The sequence below is a fragment of the Miniopterus schreibersii genome (assembly GCF_964146895.1).
Source record: "Miniopterus schreibersii genome assembly, chromosome: 8".
NCBI lineage: Eukaryota > Metazoa > Chordata > Mammalia > Chiroptera > Miniopteridae > Miniopterus > Miniopterus schreibersii.
In genome coordinates, this window is record NC_138109.1 from 14500567 (window position 1) to 14519811 (window position 19245).

At 49.7% G+C, this 19245-nt stretch overlaps 1 protein-coding gene across 4 annotated transcripts in view; it reads left to right on the forward strand.

Moving 5' to 3' along the window:
- Positions 1-18634, forward strand: part of RPS6KA1 (ribosomal protein S6 kinase A1) — a 38306-nt gene extending 19672 nt beyond the window's left edge. For all 4 annotated transcript variants that reach the window (XM_081144754.1, XM_081144752.1, XM_081144753.1 and 1 more), the window contains 16 exons: positions 20-126; positions 815-852; positions 1422-1564; positions 1967-2037; positions 2349-2437; positions 3656-3720; positions 3967-4069; positions 5506-5636; positions 6711-6836; positions 7047-7136; positions 7526-7684; positions 15458-15619; positions 15812-15888; positions 16167-16284; positions 17179-17316; positions 17682-18634. In XM_081144754.1, the coding sequence (XP_081000880.1) occupies positions 20-126; positions 815-852; positions 1422-1564; positions 1967-2037; positions 2349-2437; positions 3656-3720; positions 3967-4069; positions 5506-5636; positions 6711-6836; positions 7047-7136; positions 7526-7684; positions 15458-15619; positions 15812-15888; positions 16167-16284; positions 17179-17316; positions 17682-17804 (1740 nt within the window). In that variant the 3' untranslated portion in view covers positions 17805-18634. The remainder of the gene's footprint in view (positions 1-19; positions 127-814; positions 853-1421; positions 1565-1966; positions 2038-2348; positions 2438-3655; positions 3721-3966; positions 4070-5505; positions 5637-6710; positions 6837-7046; positions 7137-7525; positions 7685-15457; positions 15620-15811; positions 15889-16166; positions 16285-17178; positions 17317-17681) is intronic.
- Positions 18635-19245: the final 611 nt, after the last annotated feature.

The following is a 19245-nucleotide window of genomic DNA, read 5'->3' on the forward strand; positions in this document are numbered from 1 at the left end:
CCCGCCCCGCCTGTTGCAGGTTATGTTCACGGAGGAGGACGTGAAGTTTTACCTGGCTGAGCTCGCCCTGGGCCTGGACCACCTGCACAGCCTGGGCATCATTTACAGAGACCTCAAGCCTGAGAAGTGAGTGAAGCTCCAGCCTCCCCAGGGAGTGCAGAGGCAGGCCCTGGGGCCTCTACTAGGACAGGGCCCCCCCAATGGGGGTGGGTATGACTCTCCCAAAGAAAGTCCCTCCCTTGGGCTGCAAGCTTACCTTGGAGGGCTGCCTAATCACTAGTGTTGACATTACCAAGGGCCAGGCACCTCCCTGAAGGTGCATTGCCTACTTTTATGCTCATCCAGTATGACATCTGAGATGCTACCATTAAAAGTCATTCCTCAATACAGCCTCTCTAGAATTTTCCTTAATATCTAAATATCCTCATATGGTATTGGGAGCCAGGGGCAGGTGCTAAGGTAGAATGAGATCTGGCTTTAGGGTTAGGCAGACCCAAATTCAAATCTTGTCTCTACCACCTACTAGCTCTATGACCATGGGGAATTACTTAACCTCCTTAGGCCTTAGTTTCCCCATTGTTAAAATGGGGCCATAATAGTACCTACCTCACACAGTGTTTCAAGGATTAGCAAAGAAGGTAGACAATACACCTGCACAGCACTGCCACCCCCCACTCCACCCACCCATTCATCAGATGCATCTGGGTGGATCACCTTCTCTGGGCTGGGCCAACCCCCACAGCCCCTGTGGTGTCATCAGAACCCATCAAGGAGCCACAGCTGAGGGGCCCTGACTCCTCTCTCTCCATTACAGCATCCTTCTCGATGAGGAGGGCCACATCAAACTCACTGGTGAGTAGAGGGCACCTGCCCCATCAGGTCCCAGGGGAGGGCAGGATGGGCTCTTAATGGGCCTGGGCTGAGTGCTAAGGGATCTGTTCTTCCTGAGAGGTTGTGCCATGCACTGAGAAGTGGTCAAAAGCCCAGGCTCCGGGCTTGGAATGGCCTGGGTTTGAACCCCAGCTCCCCACATGTAACATTGTGCAAGTCACCTAGGCTCTCTGGGGCTCAGCTTTTTTTTTTTTTTCTTTTTAAAATATATTTTTTATTTATTTTAGAGATAGAGGAAGGGAGGGGGAGAGAGAGAGAAGCATTAATTAGTTGCCTCCTGTACACACCTTGACCAGGGATCAAACCCACAACGCGGGCATCTGCCCTTACCAGGAATTGAACCTGTGACCTTTTGGCGCACAGGACGACACTCAACCAACTGAACCATACTGGCTAGGGCCCTTAGCTTATTCTTGAATATCCTGGGGGTGATGCCCTAAGGCCTCTGGGCAGGGAAGTTGAGTGTTCAGGGGGTGGTGGCACAGAATGCTGGAGTGTCCTGAAGATGTGTCCTTTTGTCCTTGCCACAGACTTCGGCCTGAGCAAGGAAGCCATTGACCATGAGAAGAAGGCCTATTCCTTCTGTGGGACAGTGGAGTACATGGCCCCTGAGGTCGTCAACCGCCAGGGCCACACCCACAGTGCAGATTGGTGGTCCTATGGGGTGTTGATGGTGAGTTCCCAGGCAGTGGTAAAGTATACAACCCAGGCCTCAGGCCTCAGTTTCCTCATCTGTACAATCAGGAGATTGAGGGTCTCTAAGGCTCTTTTGTCCTTTCATAGCCAATCTGCCTTACCCTTTATCCAGCTGCAGTTTCCTTCCTTGGAAGGATTCCAGGTTTGTCTCCACCTGGAGTGCCCCCAGCCTAGGACTGGGCCTCTCCCCACCTTTGGCCCCTAATACTGCTCCTGGTGTTCTGACTGACAGAGGGGAAAGGGACAGACACAATTCTTGATCCAGGTGAACCTCCAACAGGCCAGAATCCTGGGAATGGAGCTGAGTAGCCTAGGTGGGAGGAAGTGAGGGGCATGGGAGATGGGGACCAGAGCCTGAATAGACCCTTTTCTTCTGCAGTTTGAGATGCTGACAGGCTCCCTGCCCTTCCAGGGGAAGGACCGGAAGGAGACCATGACACTGATTCTGAAGTAAGTACCAGCTCCTTCCTGACACCTCAGGGTCCCCTCGTGCCTGGCCCCATTTTGGGGGCCAGAATACCCTATACCTGCCTCAGATTCCCCCATTAATGAGACACTCCTCTGGGTGAAGCATTATGCTTTCCAGGGCCCCTTGTTCATCCACCAGGGCTTGTGGGAGGGGAATCCCAGAAGTCTTTGGGAGGTGAGTTAGTGGATGGCTTGTCTGGCATGAGCTGGAAACTAGATCTGGACAGAAGTGGGAGGGGAGATGGGCCTCTGGGGTGGGGCTCAGCCCTGATGAGACCCGGGGGCTGTTTCAGGGCGAAGCTAGGCATGCCCCAGTTTCTGAGCACGGAAGCCCAGAGCCTCCTGCGGGCCCTGTTCAAGCGGAATCCTGCCAACCGGCTCGGTAAGCAACCCCAGCTCGGGAGGGGAGCGGGGTACAGCTGCGGCCTAGGCCACGGCGCCACATCTGGGGCTGAAAGGGACCGTTGTCCTTTGTGTGGGCAGACAATGCCGCCGGCCACCCTGCTTTTTGGCTCCATGTGTGGTATTTGGGGCAGCGGGGTGACCTGTGTGTAGGGGGAAGGCAGGAACTGAGTCATCCCCACTCTCCCTGGGGACAAGGACAGAGGCCCCTACACAGCTCCTCCGCCAAGGCTGCTGGCACAAGAGGAAGAACACGAGCTCAGGCATCAGACGGCTCAGGTCCCAATCCCAGCTCCATGTCAGGTCCCCACTGCCTGGTATGCAGTGGTCCCTCCATAAATATTTGTTCTTTTGTTTGTTTGTTTTTGTTTTAATATATCTTTATTGGTTTCAGAGAGAGAAAGGGAGAGGGAGAGAGAGAGTTGAAACATCAATGATGAGTCATCATTGATTGGCTGCCTCCTGCACACCTCCAACTGGGGATGGAGCCCACAACCCAGGCGTGTGCCCTGACCAGGAATCAAACCTGGATCTCCTGGATCCTAGTTCAGTGCTCCACCGCTGAGCCATATGGCTGGGCCTCCATAAATATTTGTTGAATGCATGAGTGCCATTTATGAGCTAAGTGACCCAAGGCAGTTGACTTTACCTTCCAGTGCCCCAAGTCCTCATCTTCATGGGAGAGGATGATCTCAAGCTCTGTTGATTAAATGAAGTCACGTGAATGTGTCTAGTGTGTGCTAGTTGCTCAGTATGTCTTGGCTCCTGGCTTCACTTGAACCATGAACCAGGTCCTTGGAGTTGAATGGAATGAGAGCCAGTTTGATGACTGACAAGGGCAATGGGATAAGAACAACAGAGATGAGGCCTGGTACAGGAGGGAGGTAGAGACTGTCTGCAGATCTTGGAACAAGTCCAGCCTCTGTCCTGTGTGGTCTTGGACAAGTTGCTTAACCTCTCTGGGCCTTCTTTCTTTTATCAGTACATTGGAGCTTGATCATAAGGGGCCCCAGAAGTGGAAAGTGCTGAGTGGGCAATAGTCCTTGGGGTGATGGCTGGGTGGATTTGGGGCAGGGTGAGCCCATCCTCCCCCATGCTCCCAGTGGACTGTTCCAGCTGCTGGCCCCAGACCAGTAAGGCTGCTCAGTGGTGTCTGGAGGTTGAACCATCCGCAGACCCCTCATCTGGACTCTTTCAGGCTCCGGCCCTGATGGGGCAGAGGAAATCAAGCGACATGTCTTCTACTCCACCATCGACTGGAATGTGAGTGTGTCTATACCCCCATCAGGGCTTCAACTGTGGTGGGAGGGGTTTCTACTGAGGAAAGCCTTAAGTGTGGAGCAGAGGGTGACAGCATGGCCTGGGAGGCAAGGGCTAACCATCTAAGGGCAAGCAGTTATGCCCTTGTCTGTGTAACCTGTGGCCCAGGCCTATCACCTCCTCCTGCATGGGGCTTTCAGCAGGCTGTGGGGGTGCTTTGGTAACGAGAATGCCCACCCCACTTTGTAGAAGCTGTACCGTCGTGAAATCAAGCCACCCTTCAAGCCGGCCGTGGCACAACCCGATGACACCTTGTACTTTGACACTGAGTTCACATCCCGTACACCAAAGGGTGCGTCCCTTGTCTAATTTGTCTTGGACTGGTACAGCAGGGAAGCAGGGAGTTGGGGGCACCTTGGTAGGCAGGGGTGGCCAGGACTCTGGCAGGCCCAGGTGTATGGGCAGGCACGGATGGGCCTCTGACTTTGTCCCCATCTTGTTCTGCCTAACTCTCCCACTCCAGGGCTCTATGGGTTCTTTGTGTCTGGGTGAGGGGGTGGGGGTGAGTGGGCGGTTAAGGCCACAATAGAAAAGTCAGGACCCCTGCCCTGGGCATCTACCAACTCCCCAATGTGTGGGAAGACTACACACATTAGACTCACACTCACGTCAGGGATAAAGAATCTGACCCAGCAAAAACAAGGTGGAGATAGTCTAGCAGAGCAGAGGTGTCAGCGCCCACAGGTCAGGGTCAAGTGTGGGAATCTGCTTTGGCTACTCTGATTCCAGGCCTCAGTGTATTCATCTGGAACATGTGCTTAGCCATAGGTCCACTCAGTCCCTTCTTTCCTTGTAAGAAGCCAAGAAAGGGGCTTCTGGGAGGGAGATTGGTAAATCCTAACATTTTGGCCAGTTATTGAGGAGGAGTGTTAGCCTGGAGGAGCAGGTTTTAGCAGAAGGGATGCTTTTCTCACTGTGACTTGTACATCTCTGATGATAGGGAGCTTAGCGCTTCTCCGAGTATTTTGTCCCATCTTCATTTATCTGACAAATATGTCCCTGGTCCCTACTATGTGCCAGCCATGGGAGGATTGATGGTGAACAAGACAGACTCAGGCCTTGCCTTTATATGGTCCAGGCTACAGTGGGGGGAGAGACATGAAAACAGCTACCCAGCAGTGTGATAAGTACAGCTTAATAGGGACGAGGGGCGGGAGGAGCAACCTCCAGCAAGGCTGCTCAGAGAATGGAGAGCTGAGCCTTGAAGGATAGACAAGGAGTGAATTATCTAGTGAGAGGGAACAGCATATGCAGGGGCTCAGAGTCTCCTTTAAGGATCTGAAAAGTCCAAACTGCTGAGCTGTGGAGTGAGGGAGGAAAGACTAAGATCACAAGGATCTCAGTTGTCAGGCTGAGGAGTTGGACTTTTTCCTGCAGGCAGAGGGGAACATTTGAAGGGTACAGGGATAGATTTGTGGCTGGAACCGTCTTTCTGGCTGCTGCATAGAAGATGGACCTGAGGGAGGGAGGCATCCAGGAAGGGATGAAGTGTCTTGGCCTGAGCTGCACATCAGATGTAGGGGTCTTCTATCCTTTCGTATCAGGGCTGGTCTGGTCTAAACACACATAAACAGATGGGCTAGCTAAGGGCTGGGATGAGGAGTCCTGCCCAAGCTCCCATCGTGGCCAGCTGCTGAGGCAGCCTGGAAGCCTCATAGTCACCCTTTGCTGGGCTGCCTCAGGTCAAGGGCATCTCCTCAGGCTCACATTCCCTTCCTGCCCCTGTAGACTCCCCGGGCATTCCCCCCAGTGCTGGCGCCCATCAGCTGTTCCGTGGCTTCAGCTTCGTGGCTACCGGCCTGATGGAGGATGACGGCAAGACGCGGGCCACCCAGGCGCCACTGCACTCAGTGGTACAGGTGAGGAGGCCAGGAGGTTGCTGCCCAGTTGTCCTTTTCTACCTAGAAGCCACAGGCAGAATGAGAACACAGGCTCTGGAATCAGACAGAACTGGGTTCAAACCTTGATTACCACTATGTAGCCATTGGGGCCTCCAAACCTCCCTGGGCCTCAGTTTCCCCATTTGTAAACCAAGGATGACAATGTGGATATAAATTCCCTGGCATACCCAGGGACATAGTAGAACCTAGATAAGTGCAAGGGGGTGCCCAGGGTGGTGGTGCTGGGAGGTAGCTGTGGAGTCCCCAACAGGGATGGGTCGTAGGGGCTCGTGTCTCCTCACACTTGTCCCACATTTGCACACTTTCCCAGCTCCATGGAAAATTTAGAATTGAGAGGCAAAAATGTAGACTCTGGAGCTCATTGCCTGGGTTCAGAACTTCCACAGTGAGGGACTTTGAGAACGTACCCTCCTGGTGCCTCAGTTTCCTCATCTGTAAATGAAGGTGATGATAAAAACTTTTCATAGGGTTGTGAGGATTATATAAATTAATATGTATAAAGTTAACATGACTATGTAATTTATTATCCAACTGAGACATCTTTGTCCAGGACAAATGGTAAACCAGACTGGATATGAGAACAACAGGCACAAATCAGGGTTGTCCATGGGACATGTGGTCACCTGATAGTGCTTAGAATAGTGCCTGCCACACGCTAGGCATTATAGAAGCATTTGCTATTATTAATGTCTTGCCATCTTGAGACACCTTATGAGGTGGGCTGTGACACCCCAGAAAGGGAATACAGCTCACCCAAGGCCACAGTAAGTAGCAGAGCTGGGACCCAGCTCAGGGCTCCTGTGCGCCTCTCAAGCCTGCCCACTAAACTGCCCTCTGACTGCAGGATGGGAGCCAGTGAGTGTGCCCATCATATAGGTCAAATTCTTGCCCAAGGTCACATGGCCAACATTCTACCCAAGGCCTCCTGGCTCCTGTGTGGTGCAGTCTCCACTGAGCCAAGGCCTTGGGTGCTGGGGAACTTCCCCTGCGTTCTAAAGCAGAAGGTCAGCCCCACCTCTTGGTCTCCTGCAGCAACTGCATGGGAAGAACCTGGTTTTTAGTGACGGCTACGTGGTGAAGGAGACAATTGGTGTGGGCTCCTACTCCGTGTGCAAGCGCTGTGTCCACAAGGCCACCAACATGGAGTATGCTGTCAAGGTGGGCCTCCAATCTTGTATCTGCTGTGGCTGCTGGGCTGGGGGGAGGCCAGTATAGTCTTTGCCCTTCGCGAGGAGGGTTGGGGCCTGCGGCTCTGGGTGGGTGAAAGGTGTGCAGCTGGATTCTGGGCCCTGCAGTGTGGGCTCGGTGGCTGAGAGGGACTCCGGAGACTGTCTCCCTGACACTGTCACATGCACCCTTTTCCCTCAGGTCATTGACAAGAGCAAGCGGGATCCCTCGGAAGAAATTGAGATTCTTCTGCGGTATGGGCAGCACCCCAATATCATCACTCTAAAAGATGTGAGTGGGGGTCCTTGAAACGGGTGAGGACTGAGGCCCTTGACTCTAGGATTTATCTCGGGTCTGCCATTTTTTTGACTTCTGATCCTCCTCTGCTCGTGGGAGAGGGAGGACCCTTGATGCTTCTGGTCTGGCTGCACGCCAGGAGCCCTCCACTTCAGACTTGGGCATTCTTCGAGAGCTTTCCTGCCCATCAGAGGACAAGTGCCAGCATCCTCCTGTCCAAGGAGGACAGAGGCCCAACCATATAAAGGCCCTGCCTGCTAGGGCCACTAAAGCACAGAGCAGAACACATGCCCCCGGCTCATGTCATTCTTTTCTGGTGAACTGGTGACCAAGGGTCCAGGCCTGGCATTGAGGGAAGGGGCCTGATGGCAAGGTTTTGGCAGGTGTATGATGACGGCAAACACGTGTACCTGGTGACAGAGCTGATGCGGGGTGGGGAGCTGCTGGACAAGATCCTACGGCAGAAATTCTTCTCGGAGCGGGAGGCCAGCTTCGTCCTGCACACAATCAGCAAAACCGTGGAGTATCTGCACTCCCAGGGGGTAAGTCTGGGGTAGGAGGCACTGAATGGCGGGCCATACCATCAGCAGAGTGCATGAGCTATGGACTGGCCGAGGCAGTAGCAATCTTCAGCAGCCAGACAGGGGGGAGACTAGGGTTGGGAGGGGTGAGGGGATAAATGGAAGGAAAGAAGGGAGGGAGGGAGAGACAAGGCCAAATTGTGAAAAGGAACATTTATTCAGTGCCTACTATGTGCCAGGCACCTGCTACATTCTTTCATTACATTATCTCAATTGATTTTCACAAAACCCTATGGTGCTCTTATTGGCCCATTTGACAGGTAAGAAGAATGAGGCTCAGAGATGTGAGGTTACTTACCTAAGGTGACACAGCCAGGGAAGAATGGAGCCAGGATGTCTGGCTGAGGAATTTGGGTGGGGAGCTACAGACAGGGAGTGGGTTTTTGAGTTAGGAAGCAGCACGGTTACTGTGGGGCGCTCAAGGCTTCAGGGAGGTGAATCTGGCTGTGGGTTTGGCTGCTAGGACAGAGGAAGTGGATGTAGGAGGAAATGCTGCTGGAAACAGCAGGAGCTACAGAAGAGGTGGATGTCCAAACAGTAGAACTTGGCCTTTATCATTGCACAAGGCCTGGAGATAGAAAAGTTCCTTATAGTGTATTGAAGCCAAAACAGAATTAGCATGAGTTTCTGGAGGAGATGATGTTTTAGGGGCTTCCAGTCAGACATTGTTGGGTTAAGAATGCAGGCTCTGGAATCCGACTGTGTTGAAGTCCTGTGTGTGAGGTTGGGAAAGTCATACCTCTCTGATCCTCTCTCACCACTCATCTGCAAATTTCCATTAACAACTTCCGATAACAACATAGGGTGGAGGTGGAATGAAGTGAGGTGCTGCACTGGGAAAGCACTGGGTCCAGTGCAGGCCAGTGGGAGATGCCACGTAAACATTAGGGGGAAATAGGACAAGATTGTTGCTATCCCTTTTTTTAAATTCTGATTATGAAAATTTTCAAAGTTATACAAAACTAGAAGAATAGATAATGAACCTCAGATACCCATCACTTGGATTCAAGAATTATTGAGATTTTTCTTGCCTTCCATTCCTTTCTTTCCTCCTCTTTTCCTCCCCTCCCTTTTCTTTCTTTCATTCTTCCTTTCTTTTTTGTTGTTGCTGATGTATTTTTCCCAGTTTTTTATTGAGGAAAAAGCTCAAGCCTATTGAAAAATTGAAAGAATAGTATAATGAAAACCATTTCCCTTCTAGACTCACCACGTCTTAACAGTCTGCTACATTTGCTTTATTTCTCCCTCTGTCTCTAGCTTTCTATATGAATACTTTTTTTTTAATGGGTGCATTTGAAAGGAAATTGCAAACTTTATGACACTTGACCCATAAATACCTATAATTAAAGTATTTTAAAGCATATCTCAGTCCTGGCTGGTGTGGCTCAGTGGATAGAGCGTTGTTCCATGCACTGAAGGGTCATGGATTCGATCCCCAGTCGGGGTGGATAAGGGAGATAACCGATTGATGTTTCTCTCTCTCTCTCTCTCTCTCCCCCAAATCAATGGGGAAAAGATATCCTCAGGTGAGGATTTAAAAAAAATAAAGTATATCTTAGACCTCACATCATCTTTGTTATATATCTATAACTCTAAAAAAAGGCAAACATTTTCTTTCATAACAGCTAACAAAATTGATGGTTACTTGTTTTCGCATAGTACCCCATCCATAGACACATTTCCCCTATTGATTGTCTTTTCAAAAATGCATTTTTGCAGTTGGTTTATTGGAATTAGTCTCTGCAAGGTCCACACTTTTTATTCATTTATTATATCCCTTAAGTGTCTTTTTTTAAATTGCAATAAAATTTGTATATAGTAGATCTTTAATTTTTTAAAATTTATTGATTTTAGAGAGAGGAATCGGGGGGGAGGGGAGAAACATCGAGCTGTTGTTCCACTTATTTATGCATTCATTTGTTGATTCTTGTTTATGCCCTGACTGGGGATTGAACCTGCAACTTTGGCTTATCGAGATGGCACTCTAACCAACTGAGCTACCAGGCCAGGGCCTGCACACAGTAGATCTTAAATGTGCAATTTGATAAGTTTTGTTAAATGTGAACATCCATGTAACCTCCACAGTAAAAACCTCCCTTTCGTATACCACTCTCTTGTGAAGAGATCAGTTCTTATGTGGAATGTGTCTGTTTGCTTCCCCATGGCATCATTTTAATTGTCTCTCTGTTGCCTGAATTTTCTATAAAATTCAAATGCTCTAATATCTTACTTAGATTCAGCTTCAGCTTCTTTTTGGGAGCGAGAACCTAAAAAACACCTTATGGGAGGTGTAGTATACTTCATATGGCATCACATCCTGTGACAGCACTGTGTCACGTTGCCCCCATTAGTCATTAATCATGTCAGGTGGTAACAGTCTAGGGATGAGTGAACAGCAGTGGGTGGGACTGATGATAAAAATCCTCAACAACCTCTCACAGAACAGTTCCATCCTTTCAGCGTCTCTGTCTGAATCAATTATTAGGGTTTGCAAAAACAGCAGTGTCTGATTCTGCCTAAGTTTTGTAAAAAAGAACTTTACCACATAACCAGAGCTTCAGTTTGGTTTCCATGTGTACTGTTATGGTCATGTTTGAAGTGGTTTTGGTTTTGAAATGGCCAGTTTCAACAGACTAATATTTAAATATGTCAGGTCAGACAGTAAATGTGTTTCCTTTTCCTATTTTGTTCTCAGGTGAGTACTAGTTAAAGCTACTCCTAAGAAGATTTAAAAGGGCTGAAGCATTGAGTTTCCAGTGGGTCAGAACAAGGACAGACTTTCTAGAGTGAGAGCTATTTCCAAAGTAGTGAGCCCCTCCACTAGCTCCAAGTATAGACCACTACTTGGTGGGGGCGTTATGGGAGAAAATTGTCTCTTTCCCAAAGCCAGGAATCTGTGTCTCTCCAAAGCTTCTAGCCCTTTTCGAAAACCTGAGACAGATGATGAGGAAATGGGAAGCTCTTGTTGAGTCCAAAAATGGAGGGAGATTCTCTTGGCTGATTACACATTGGCAGTATCTGTGGTCTAGAAGCTGGGAATCCCATACGAACCAAAGGATGGGGAGAGGGTAACAGAGCAGAGTCCACTGGGATCTCCTATAGTTCTCCCTCTTTTTTTTAAATCCTCACCCATGGATATTTTTCCCACTGCTTTTCAGAGAGAGTGGAAGGAAGGGGCGGGGGGAGGAGGGGAAGAGAGAGAGAGAGAGAGAGAAACATCGATGTGAGAGAGACCCACCAATTGGTTGCCTCTGGCATGCGCTCATCGGGAATCAAGCCTGCAACCGAGGTACTTGCCTTGGCTGGAATCAAACCTGGGACTCCTCAGTCCGAGGGCTGACGCTCCAACCACTGAGCCAAACCAGCTAGGGTTCCTATATTGAAGTATCATGTAAGCATAAATCATCATGTATAAGTCAATAAATTTTCAAAAAGTGAATACACCCATCTTATCAGCACCCAGATCAAGGCACAAAGTATTTCCAGTTCCCCCAAGCCCCCTCGTGCCCCTTCCAGTTCCTGCCCCCTCCCCAAGGATAAGCATTCTAAGCTAACTTCTAACAGCTTAGATTAGTTTTGCCCGTCTTTGAATTTTAGACAGACATGCTCTTTCATATCTATCTGGCTTCTGCCACTCAACAGTCTCTCTGAGGTTCATCCACATTGTTGTGAGGCTGCAGTTTACTCATTCTCGATTCTGTGTAGTTTCTACTGGATGAACAGACCACGATTTAATTGTCCATTCTGCTGTTAGTGGACATAGGGTTGTTACCTACCAGTTTTTGACTATGATAGATAATGGTGCTGTGATATTCTATTACTTGTCTTTTGGTGACCAAATGTTCGTTTTAACGCTGGGTGTATACCTAGCATTGGAGATTCTGGGTCGTAGTATATGTGTATGTTCATCTTCAGTAGATGTTGCCAGTTTTCTAAAGTTTTACCAATTTACACTTCCACCAGAAACATGAGAGTTCTGGTACTTGCCGATATTTGGTATTTTTCATCTTTTTAATCATAACCATTCTGGTAGATGTGGGGTGGTATCTCATAGTGGTTTTAATTTGCATTTCCCTGATGACTAATGAAGTTGAGGACCTCTTTGCATGTTTATTGCCTTTTGGACAGCCTCTTTTATGAAATGCCTGTTCATGTCTTTTATTCATCTTTAAAAATGGGATTGTCTGCCTTTTCATCCTCTTTTGCAAGAGCTCTTTGTTTAATACATGGATCCCTGTTAAATCTCTAGCTTCCCTCATATTGTTTCTGTAAGGACCCCAGCGTGCCACAGACAGCCTGTTTGAGAACTCAATAGGAAGTCACACTTTGGCTTCTCTGTTTAACAGGTGATTTACATAAAAGAATGTCACTTTTTATTTCTGGCTGGTCATGGGCATCTAAATACACATCCTTCAATGATGCTGATGATGACAGAGATGCTATTGCTGTTAATGACAGCTGGCACTACATAGCACTTTCCACAGGCCAGACAGAGTTCTAAGCACTTACGTACAAACTCATTTAATTCTTCCAATGAACCTATGAAGCAGGTATCATTAGGTCCATTTTATAAGTGAGGGTACTGAGGCTCTGGGAGCTTAAGTAAAAGTCACATAGCTAATCTGGCTCCAGAGTCTATGCTCCTAACTGTGTGTGATCAGATGCAGCTGTGATCCATCATGATGATGGGGTTCAGGCCTAGGGAGTGCTGGGGTTACTATGACAGCAGCTGCCATTTCCCAAGTCCTGTGCTAAATATTCCTGGTAAACAACTCATGTGTTCCTTCCTGCAGCCCTGGGGGCTAAGCACTATTACCAGCCCCGTTTTACAGGTGAGAAAACAAAAGGCTAGAGAAGTTAAGTGACATGCCCGAGATCATACAGCTACATTTAGTAAAGCCAGAACTCACACCCTGGACTGCCTGATTCTTGACTGAAATCATAACTCTGCCTATTGATTCAGTGGCTACATTTGGTCTACACACATTTAATTTGGCCTACAAGATGTGGGATGTTTTTTTGTTTGGGGTTTCTTTGGCTTGGTAATTTGGCTGCTTTTGGAACCTGGGCCTGAGTTTCATCATGGTGACTGTCAGCCGGAGTAAGTAGCCGATGCCCCTTTAGACTGGTTGGCATAGCTCCCACTCAGCATGGCTTCGCTCATTGCTTGCCCAGCCTATTGTGCTTTTCAGTGTAGTGAGATGTGAGAATATACTCCACCCTTTCCACACATATAACCTGGGGGAAAGGCATCAGAATTACTTAAGGGGCAACTGGCCATGGTGAGCCACAGTTCCCTATAGGAGTTTGTTGTTTCTCTATGTTGTGTTAGGGTGCAATAAAGATTGAGAACTTTCATATCCCTGTTTCTCAAAAGTGTCATCTGTGCTACACTAAACTAGAAAGACTGGAATTAGGGTCAGAACTGGGATCAAATCTTCTCTCTGCTTCTTACTTAGATGAGCAAGTTGATTGTCCTCTCATTGCCTTGGTTTCCTTCTCCGTAAAGCAGAGCCTACAGTCCCTGCCCTACACACTTACCAAGGTAAAATGGGCCCCAAGGAGAGCATGGCTGAGAAAGTACTTTGTAAACCAGGAAGATTACTTGTCCAGCATAGTTGAAGTCTTCAACCAAGCTGAGATTCCCTGACATCTGAGAAGCTTGGCTGGACCCTCTGCATGGAAAAGAGAAGAGTCTATATTCCGAGGGCCTGGGCTTGTCCTTTTGGCCATATGATTGTATTAGGAAGGAGAGAGCCCCAGGCGCTGGGCAGGGACTGCCAAGCAGGGAGCTTCCTTGTGGCATGGATACAATTCACAGTGTTGCTGGGACCACCCTGCCACTGTAGCCCTTTCCTTGTCTACTTGACACCCTTTCCTCTATGGAGGTGGACTATCCTGGGTCATGTCTACCCTCTAACCTGCCCGCCTCATGGCACCTGCTAGAGGTTTCAGGGCTCACTTGGGACTATGAAAGGATCATCTCATAAAGCCAACTAATCTATGAGACTCGGTGAATCTAACCTACAAGGTCTTAGGTGTTTCAGAGGTGTGATTTGTTCATTCACTGAACAGTTCACTTAGCACTTGCTCCGTGCTAGGCCCTGTGCTAGGTGCTTGAGGTGAGCAGACATTCCAAAGACAGATAGGGCTGTTTATGACCAAAGGAGCCCCACTGCCTGAGCTCAGGGTGCTTGAGGGATGCAGTGGACGGTGAGCCTAGAATGGATAGCTGAGCCTCCCACACCAGGATGGGGACTTTGGGCTTTATCTTGTAGGTAGTAGAGAGCCATCAAAGATGTTTGACAATGCTCAGGGAAGTACCATTAGCTCATAGGAGGAGGAGCAGGAGGGTGAGAATGAATTTAGTCTGGGTTGTGTTGGGTGTGAGGGTCTGTGGAATATTCAGTGGTTGCCACCTGGTAAGCAGCTATGAGAGCCTCTATTCAGGAAAGTTCCAGGCTAGGATCAGAGATCTGAGTTGTCAATAATTGGGTAAGAGTTAGAGGAGCGACTGTAAATAGAACTGTACAGAGGGATTGGGGAGTATGAAAATTGGAGTGGTTCAGCCCCCTCAGGTTACAGATGAGCAATTAGGGGTCAGAGGAAAGTCAGTAGCTTAAGGCCTCAGTAGTATTACTCATCCATTCATTCAACAGATATTTACTGAATACCTACTATGTGCTAGAACTTTTTTAAAGGCTGGGATATAGCAGTGAGCAAAACACTCATGGAGCTTACATTCCAGTAAGTGGGTTCAGAAAACAACTAAGTAAATATTATGTCAAATGGTGGTCAGTGCTATGGGTGAAAGTAAAGCAGGGGAAGGAAACCAAGGAGCACTTCTCAGTGATTGCTATTTTATATGGAATAGTCCAGGCCTCACTGATAAGGTGACATGTGAGCTGAGACCTAAAAGAAACAGAGAATGAGCCAGAGAATGATGCCTGAGGAAAGAGTGTTCCAGAAAGAGGGAACAGCAAAGCAAAGGCAAGAGGCAGGAGTATGTTTGGCATGTGGAAGGATGAGCAAAGAAGCTGGTGTGGCTAGAAACCCAGAGAGTGCAAGAGATGTGGGTGAGGGAGCAGAGGAGAGATCAGGTGGGGCCACATAGGCCTTTGTAAGGCCTTTTCCTTTTAAGGTGGGAAGGCTTAAAAGGTTTCTGGCTGGGATGACATGATTTGACTTACACTGAACAGAATTCCTCTGGCTGTTGTGCTTAGAACAGACTGTAGGAGGTGAGGCCAGTTACGAGGTGGTTGCTGTACCCAGGGGTTGGATGATAGTGGCTGGAATCAGAGTGCCGCCAGTAGAGGGGCTGAGAACTGGGGGGGCTCTGGATGTATTTTAATGGTAGCACCCATGAAGCTTGCTGATAGATTGGTTGAGGAACGTGAGAAAACAAGAATGTCTCTTAAGATTTTGACTGAAGCAATTGGAAGGGTGGAGTTGCCATTAGGTAAGATTATGTGATGAGCAGATCTGAGAGGAGAAATGAGGATTGAGTGTGGATAGGTGAAGTTAGAGCTGCCCTGTAATCACTGACGTAGAGATTTCAAATGGGCAGTACCAGCAGCATTAAAGGCCTCATTCCGGCCCCTTCCCCTCCTTTCAGATTGTGCTTCCTTCTGTCCCTCTCTCTGGGCCCATCTTCCTAACTCTCCCATCCTTGGCAGTTGATCTGAGCCATAGCAGTCTGCCCACACTGAAAACTGACCAGCCCTCTGCCCCTAGGTTGTACATAGGGACCTCAAACCCAGCAATATCCTGTATGTGGACGAGTCTGGGAACCCCGAGTGCCTGCGCATCTGTGACTTTGGCTTCGCCAAGCAGCTGCGGGCTGAGAATGGGCTCCTCATGACACCTTGCTACACTGCCAACTTCGTGGCACCTGAGGTGAGTGGCCCAGCCTCCTCAGCTGCGAGTGAGGACGTGCAGTCTGTGTGGCCTTGGCCTGGGTACCAAGGGAGGATCCAGCCCATGGCTAGAACCCATGTCCTACCCTTTGGGGAGTAACAGGCAAGCATATGGGAACACTCGCCCCTGCCCCTCAGACTGACCACACTCCCCTGCCTTCCTTCCTGCCAGGTGCTGAAGCGCCAGGGCTACGATGAAGGCTGTGACATCTGGAGCCTGGGCATTCTGCTGTATACCATGCTGGCGGGGTGAGTGCCCCATTGGCCTGGGCCCCCTCCCAATATCCCTGCCCCTCTGCCAGCCCTAGTGTACAGACTGGGGTGGTACTTGTCTGATGGCAGAAACTCAGCCCTGCCTTAGGAGGGTCTGAAGAGAGGGACATGGCCCTATCTTCTGGACGCTTCACCTTGAGGAGGAAGATGCCCCCTTGGGAACACCCAGTCTGAAGGGGGAGACACAGCGGCCCACCCCTGGCCCCAGGATGGAGTCCAGAGGCTATACCCAGATTGAATGGACTTTTCTCCAGATACACTCCATTTGCCAATGGACCCAATGACACACCAGAGGAAATCCTGACCCGGATAGGCAGTGGGAAGTTCACCCTCAGTGGAGGAAATTGGAACACAGTTTCAGAGACAGCCAAGGTGAGTCTGTGAGGCCTGGACCCAACTCATTTGGGGTGGGGAGGCAGGGTACCATTCCAGGGCTTTTCAGCAGGTCATGAACAGGTGACCTAAAGCCTCGTTTCTCTTAAGTGGAAGATTCCCAGGCAGCCTGCCCCCACCCCCACCCACAAACCTTGTTTGGGCAACTGGGTAATCATTCACTGGCCCTTCCTGTGTTCTGGGCCCGCAGGGGACAGAGAGCTGTGATTATGCCTTATGGGAACTTACTGTGGGGGGAGATACAGGCTTGCATATAAGGAATAGAGATGCCATGCAGCAGAAAGAAGTGGGTCTTCCTGGCCAGGGGTATGGGTCATGGAGGCATGGAGCAGAGCTACTGACCATGCCAAGCAGAGAGGCCTTCTCAGAGCAGGAAACATTTGTACTTCCAATATGAGCAAGTTTCCAGTTATGGGAGCCTCTGTGCTGGACACTGGGTTGAGCCCTTAATGAACAGTACCACCTCACAGCCTTACAAGGCAGGTATTATTGTTATTTCTGTTTCTCAGAGGGGAAACTGAGGCCCAAAGAGTTGAAGTAAATTGCCTAGGATACTCAGTTGATGAGCAGAAGAGTCAAGTTTTAAACCTGAGTCTGCCTAACCCCAACCTTAGGTTCTTCCCACCTTCCTGCATGGCTTCTAGGAGGTGAAAGAGAAAGGAAAAGATGTTTTAGGAAGAAATCGCAAAGAAGGGCCTGTGCTCAGAGACGCCCTGGAACAGTATGGGGAATAGATCGCAGGGAGAATTACTGCTAGGTTTAGGTAGGAGGTGATGGGAAATGGTTGCCTTGCCCATTCCCCATCAGTGGGACATAGCTGTCTGCTCCCCCGCTGGCCCCTCCCACCAACCCTCTTGTCTGCTGTGTCCCCAGGACCTGGTATCCAAGATGCTGCACGTGGACCCCCACCAGCGCCTCACAGCTAAGCAGGTCCTGCAGCACCCATGGATTACTCAGAAAGACAAGCTTCCTCAGAGCCAGCTATCCCACCAGGACCTACAACTAGTGAAGGTATAGCCATCCCAGGCTGCTAGGCATCTGGGGGCCCGGGCCAGGTTTCCATAGCAAGGACTTGGGGTGGCAGAGCCAGGAGATGTCATGTCTGTCTCTCCTGAAGCCCAGGTCTAACATGCAGAGGTGTCAACAGTACACTCACAAGCCTCCAGGCTTCTAGGGGACACAGCTCCTTACCTCTGAAGCCTTCATTTTGATGTAGGAGGCAGGACTAAATACCATGAAGGACCACCAAGGTTGGATTAACGGGGCTGGGTGGGCTGTGGAACACTGGTAGGAGCTGGCCTGGCCCTGGAACACCTGTCCCCCCTCCCACCTGTATGTCCCATTATCGTGAACTGACCTATTACTTTCTCTCCCAGGGAGCCATGGCAGCTACATACTCTGCACTCAACAGCTCCAAGCCCACCCCTCAGCTGAAGCCCATCGAGTCATCTATCCTTGCACAGCGGCGGGTGAGGAAGCTGCCGTCCACCACCCTGTGAGGGGCCAGGGCATCCAGGCTGCAGGGCGGTGCGAGCTCAGTGGAGGCGGCATACTTCCCGGAGAGAGCGGCCTGAGTCACAGGGCCAGAGGAAGCAGAGCCCTGAGGGGCCCAGGAAGCAGCCGGCCCAGATCACCCCAGCGAGGGTGTGAGAAGTGCCTTCTCCTTCCCAAGGACAGACTCTTCTCGGCTCAGGCTCTGCTGGTTGAAATCGATTCACTGTACAAACTCTTTATCTTTTTTTAAGGAAAAATGACATCAACCACCATGGATTTTTATAAGATCCATTTGCCTTTCTCAGAGCGGAAATAGCCAGTGCAGCCCCAGGAGGAACACTGAGTCACACTAGGGCTCACTGCGGTTGAGACTCCTTAGAGCAATTTTGCGGTCCTGCCCTGGAGACCCCACAATTGGCCTTCTGTAGCCATCTGTACCCACCTCCGAGGCAGTCCAGCATCAACTTCCAGAGCCCTTGGCTATTTATCAGAACTTGCTCTATCCTTGGTCAGCTCATTTTCCATACTGTTCTGCTGGGGGGTCTGGAACCACTTCCTGCTAGAGAAGACCAAGGCCCTGTGGCTCCCAGTTCCAGGCACCAGCATCCACATCAGCCCTTCCAGTGGGTCCCCTGCAGTTAGGTTGGGTTGCTCCCAGAGGAGGATCCAGAATGCACTTTTTGACTGAATTCTAGTGGAATCTGCCACAGGACAGAGTACACAGGAGGCCTGTGGGGTGGGCCAGGGGGGCAGGGGCTTTTTTTCATTTCTTCCTCAGCTGGTAACTCAGGGTTCATCTGTCCATGGCCTTTCTAATAAACTTACAGTTGAATTGAAACACGCTTGCCTCTACTTTTCATCCCTGAATTTGCCCTCTCTGCTGTCAGATGGTGAGGACTTTGGCAGGGACAGACAAGTAATGGACCAGAGCTGATTAGCCCAGCTGCTTGGAGCTCAGGTCATCTGGGGAGCATGTAGGAGTCCCGCCAGTCCTGCCCTCACATTCCTGCCAGGGGATTCCATTATGTATTGATAACAGTATTATTAGCTACCAGTGACCAAGTGCCAGGCACTGTACCTGGGCCTTACATGTATATCTCATTTAATCTCTTTTTAAAAAATGTTTTTATTGATTTCAGAGAGAGGAAGGGAGAGGGGGAGAGACAGAGAAAAACATCGATGTGAAAACAAAATATCGATCGGCTGCCATCTGCACACCCCCTACTGGGGATCAAGCCCAGAACCCGGGCATATGCCCTGACCTGGAATCGAACTGTGACCTCCTGGTTCATGGGTTGATGTTCAACCACTGGAGCCACACTGGCCGGGCTATCTCATTTAATCTTAAAGCCAGGAGGTAGGTGCTATTATTATCCTGTTTTAGAGGGGGGAAAACTGAGGCTCAAAGAGGGAATGACATTGCCTTGCACGATAAAATTTTTCTGA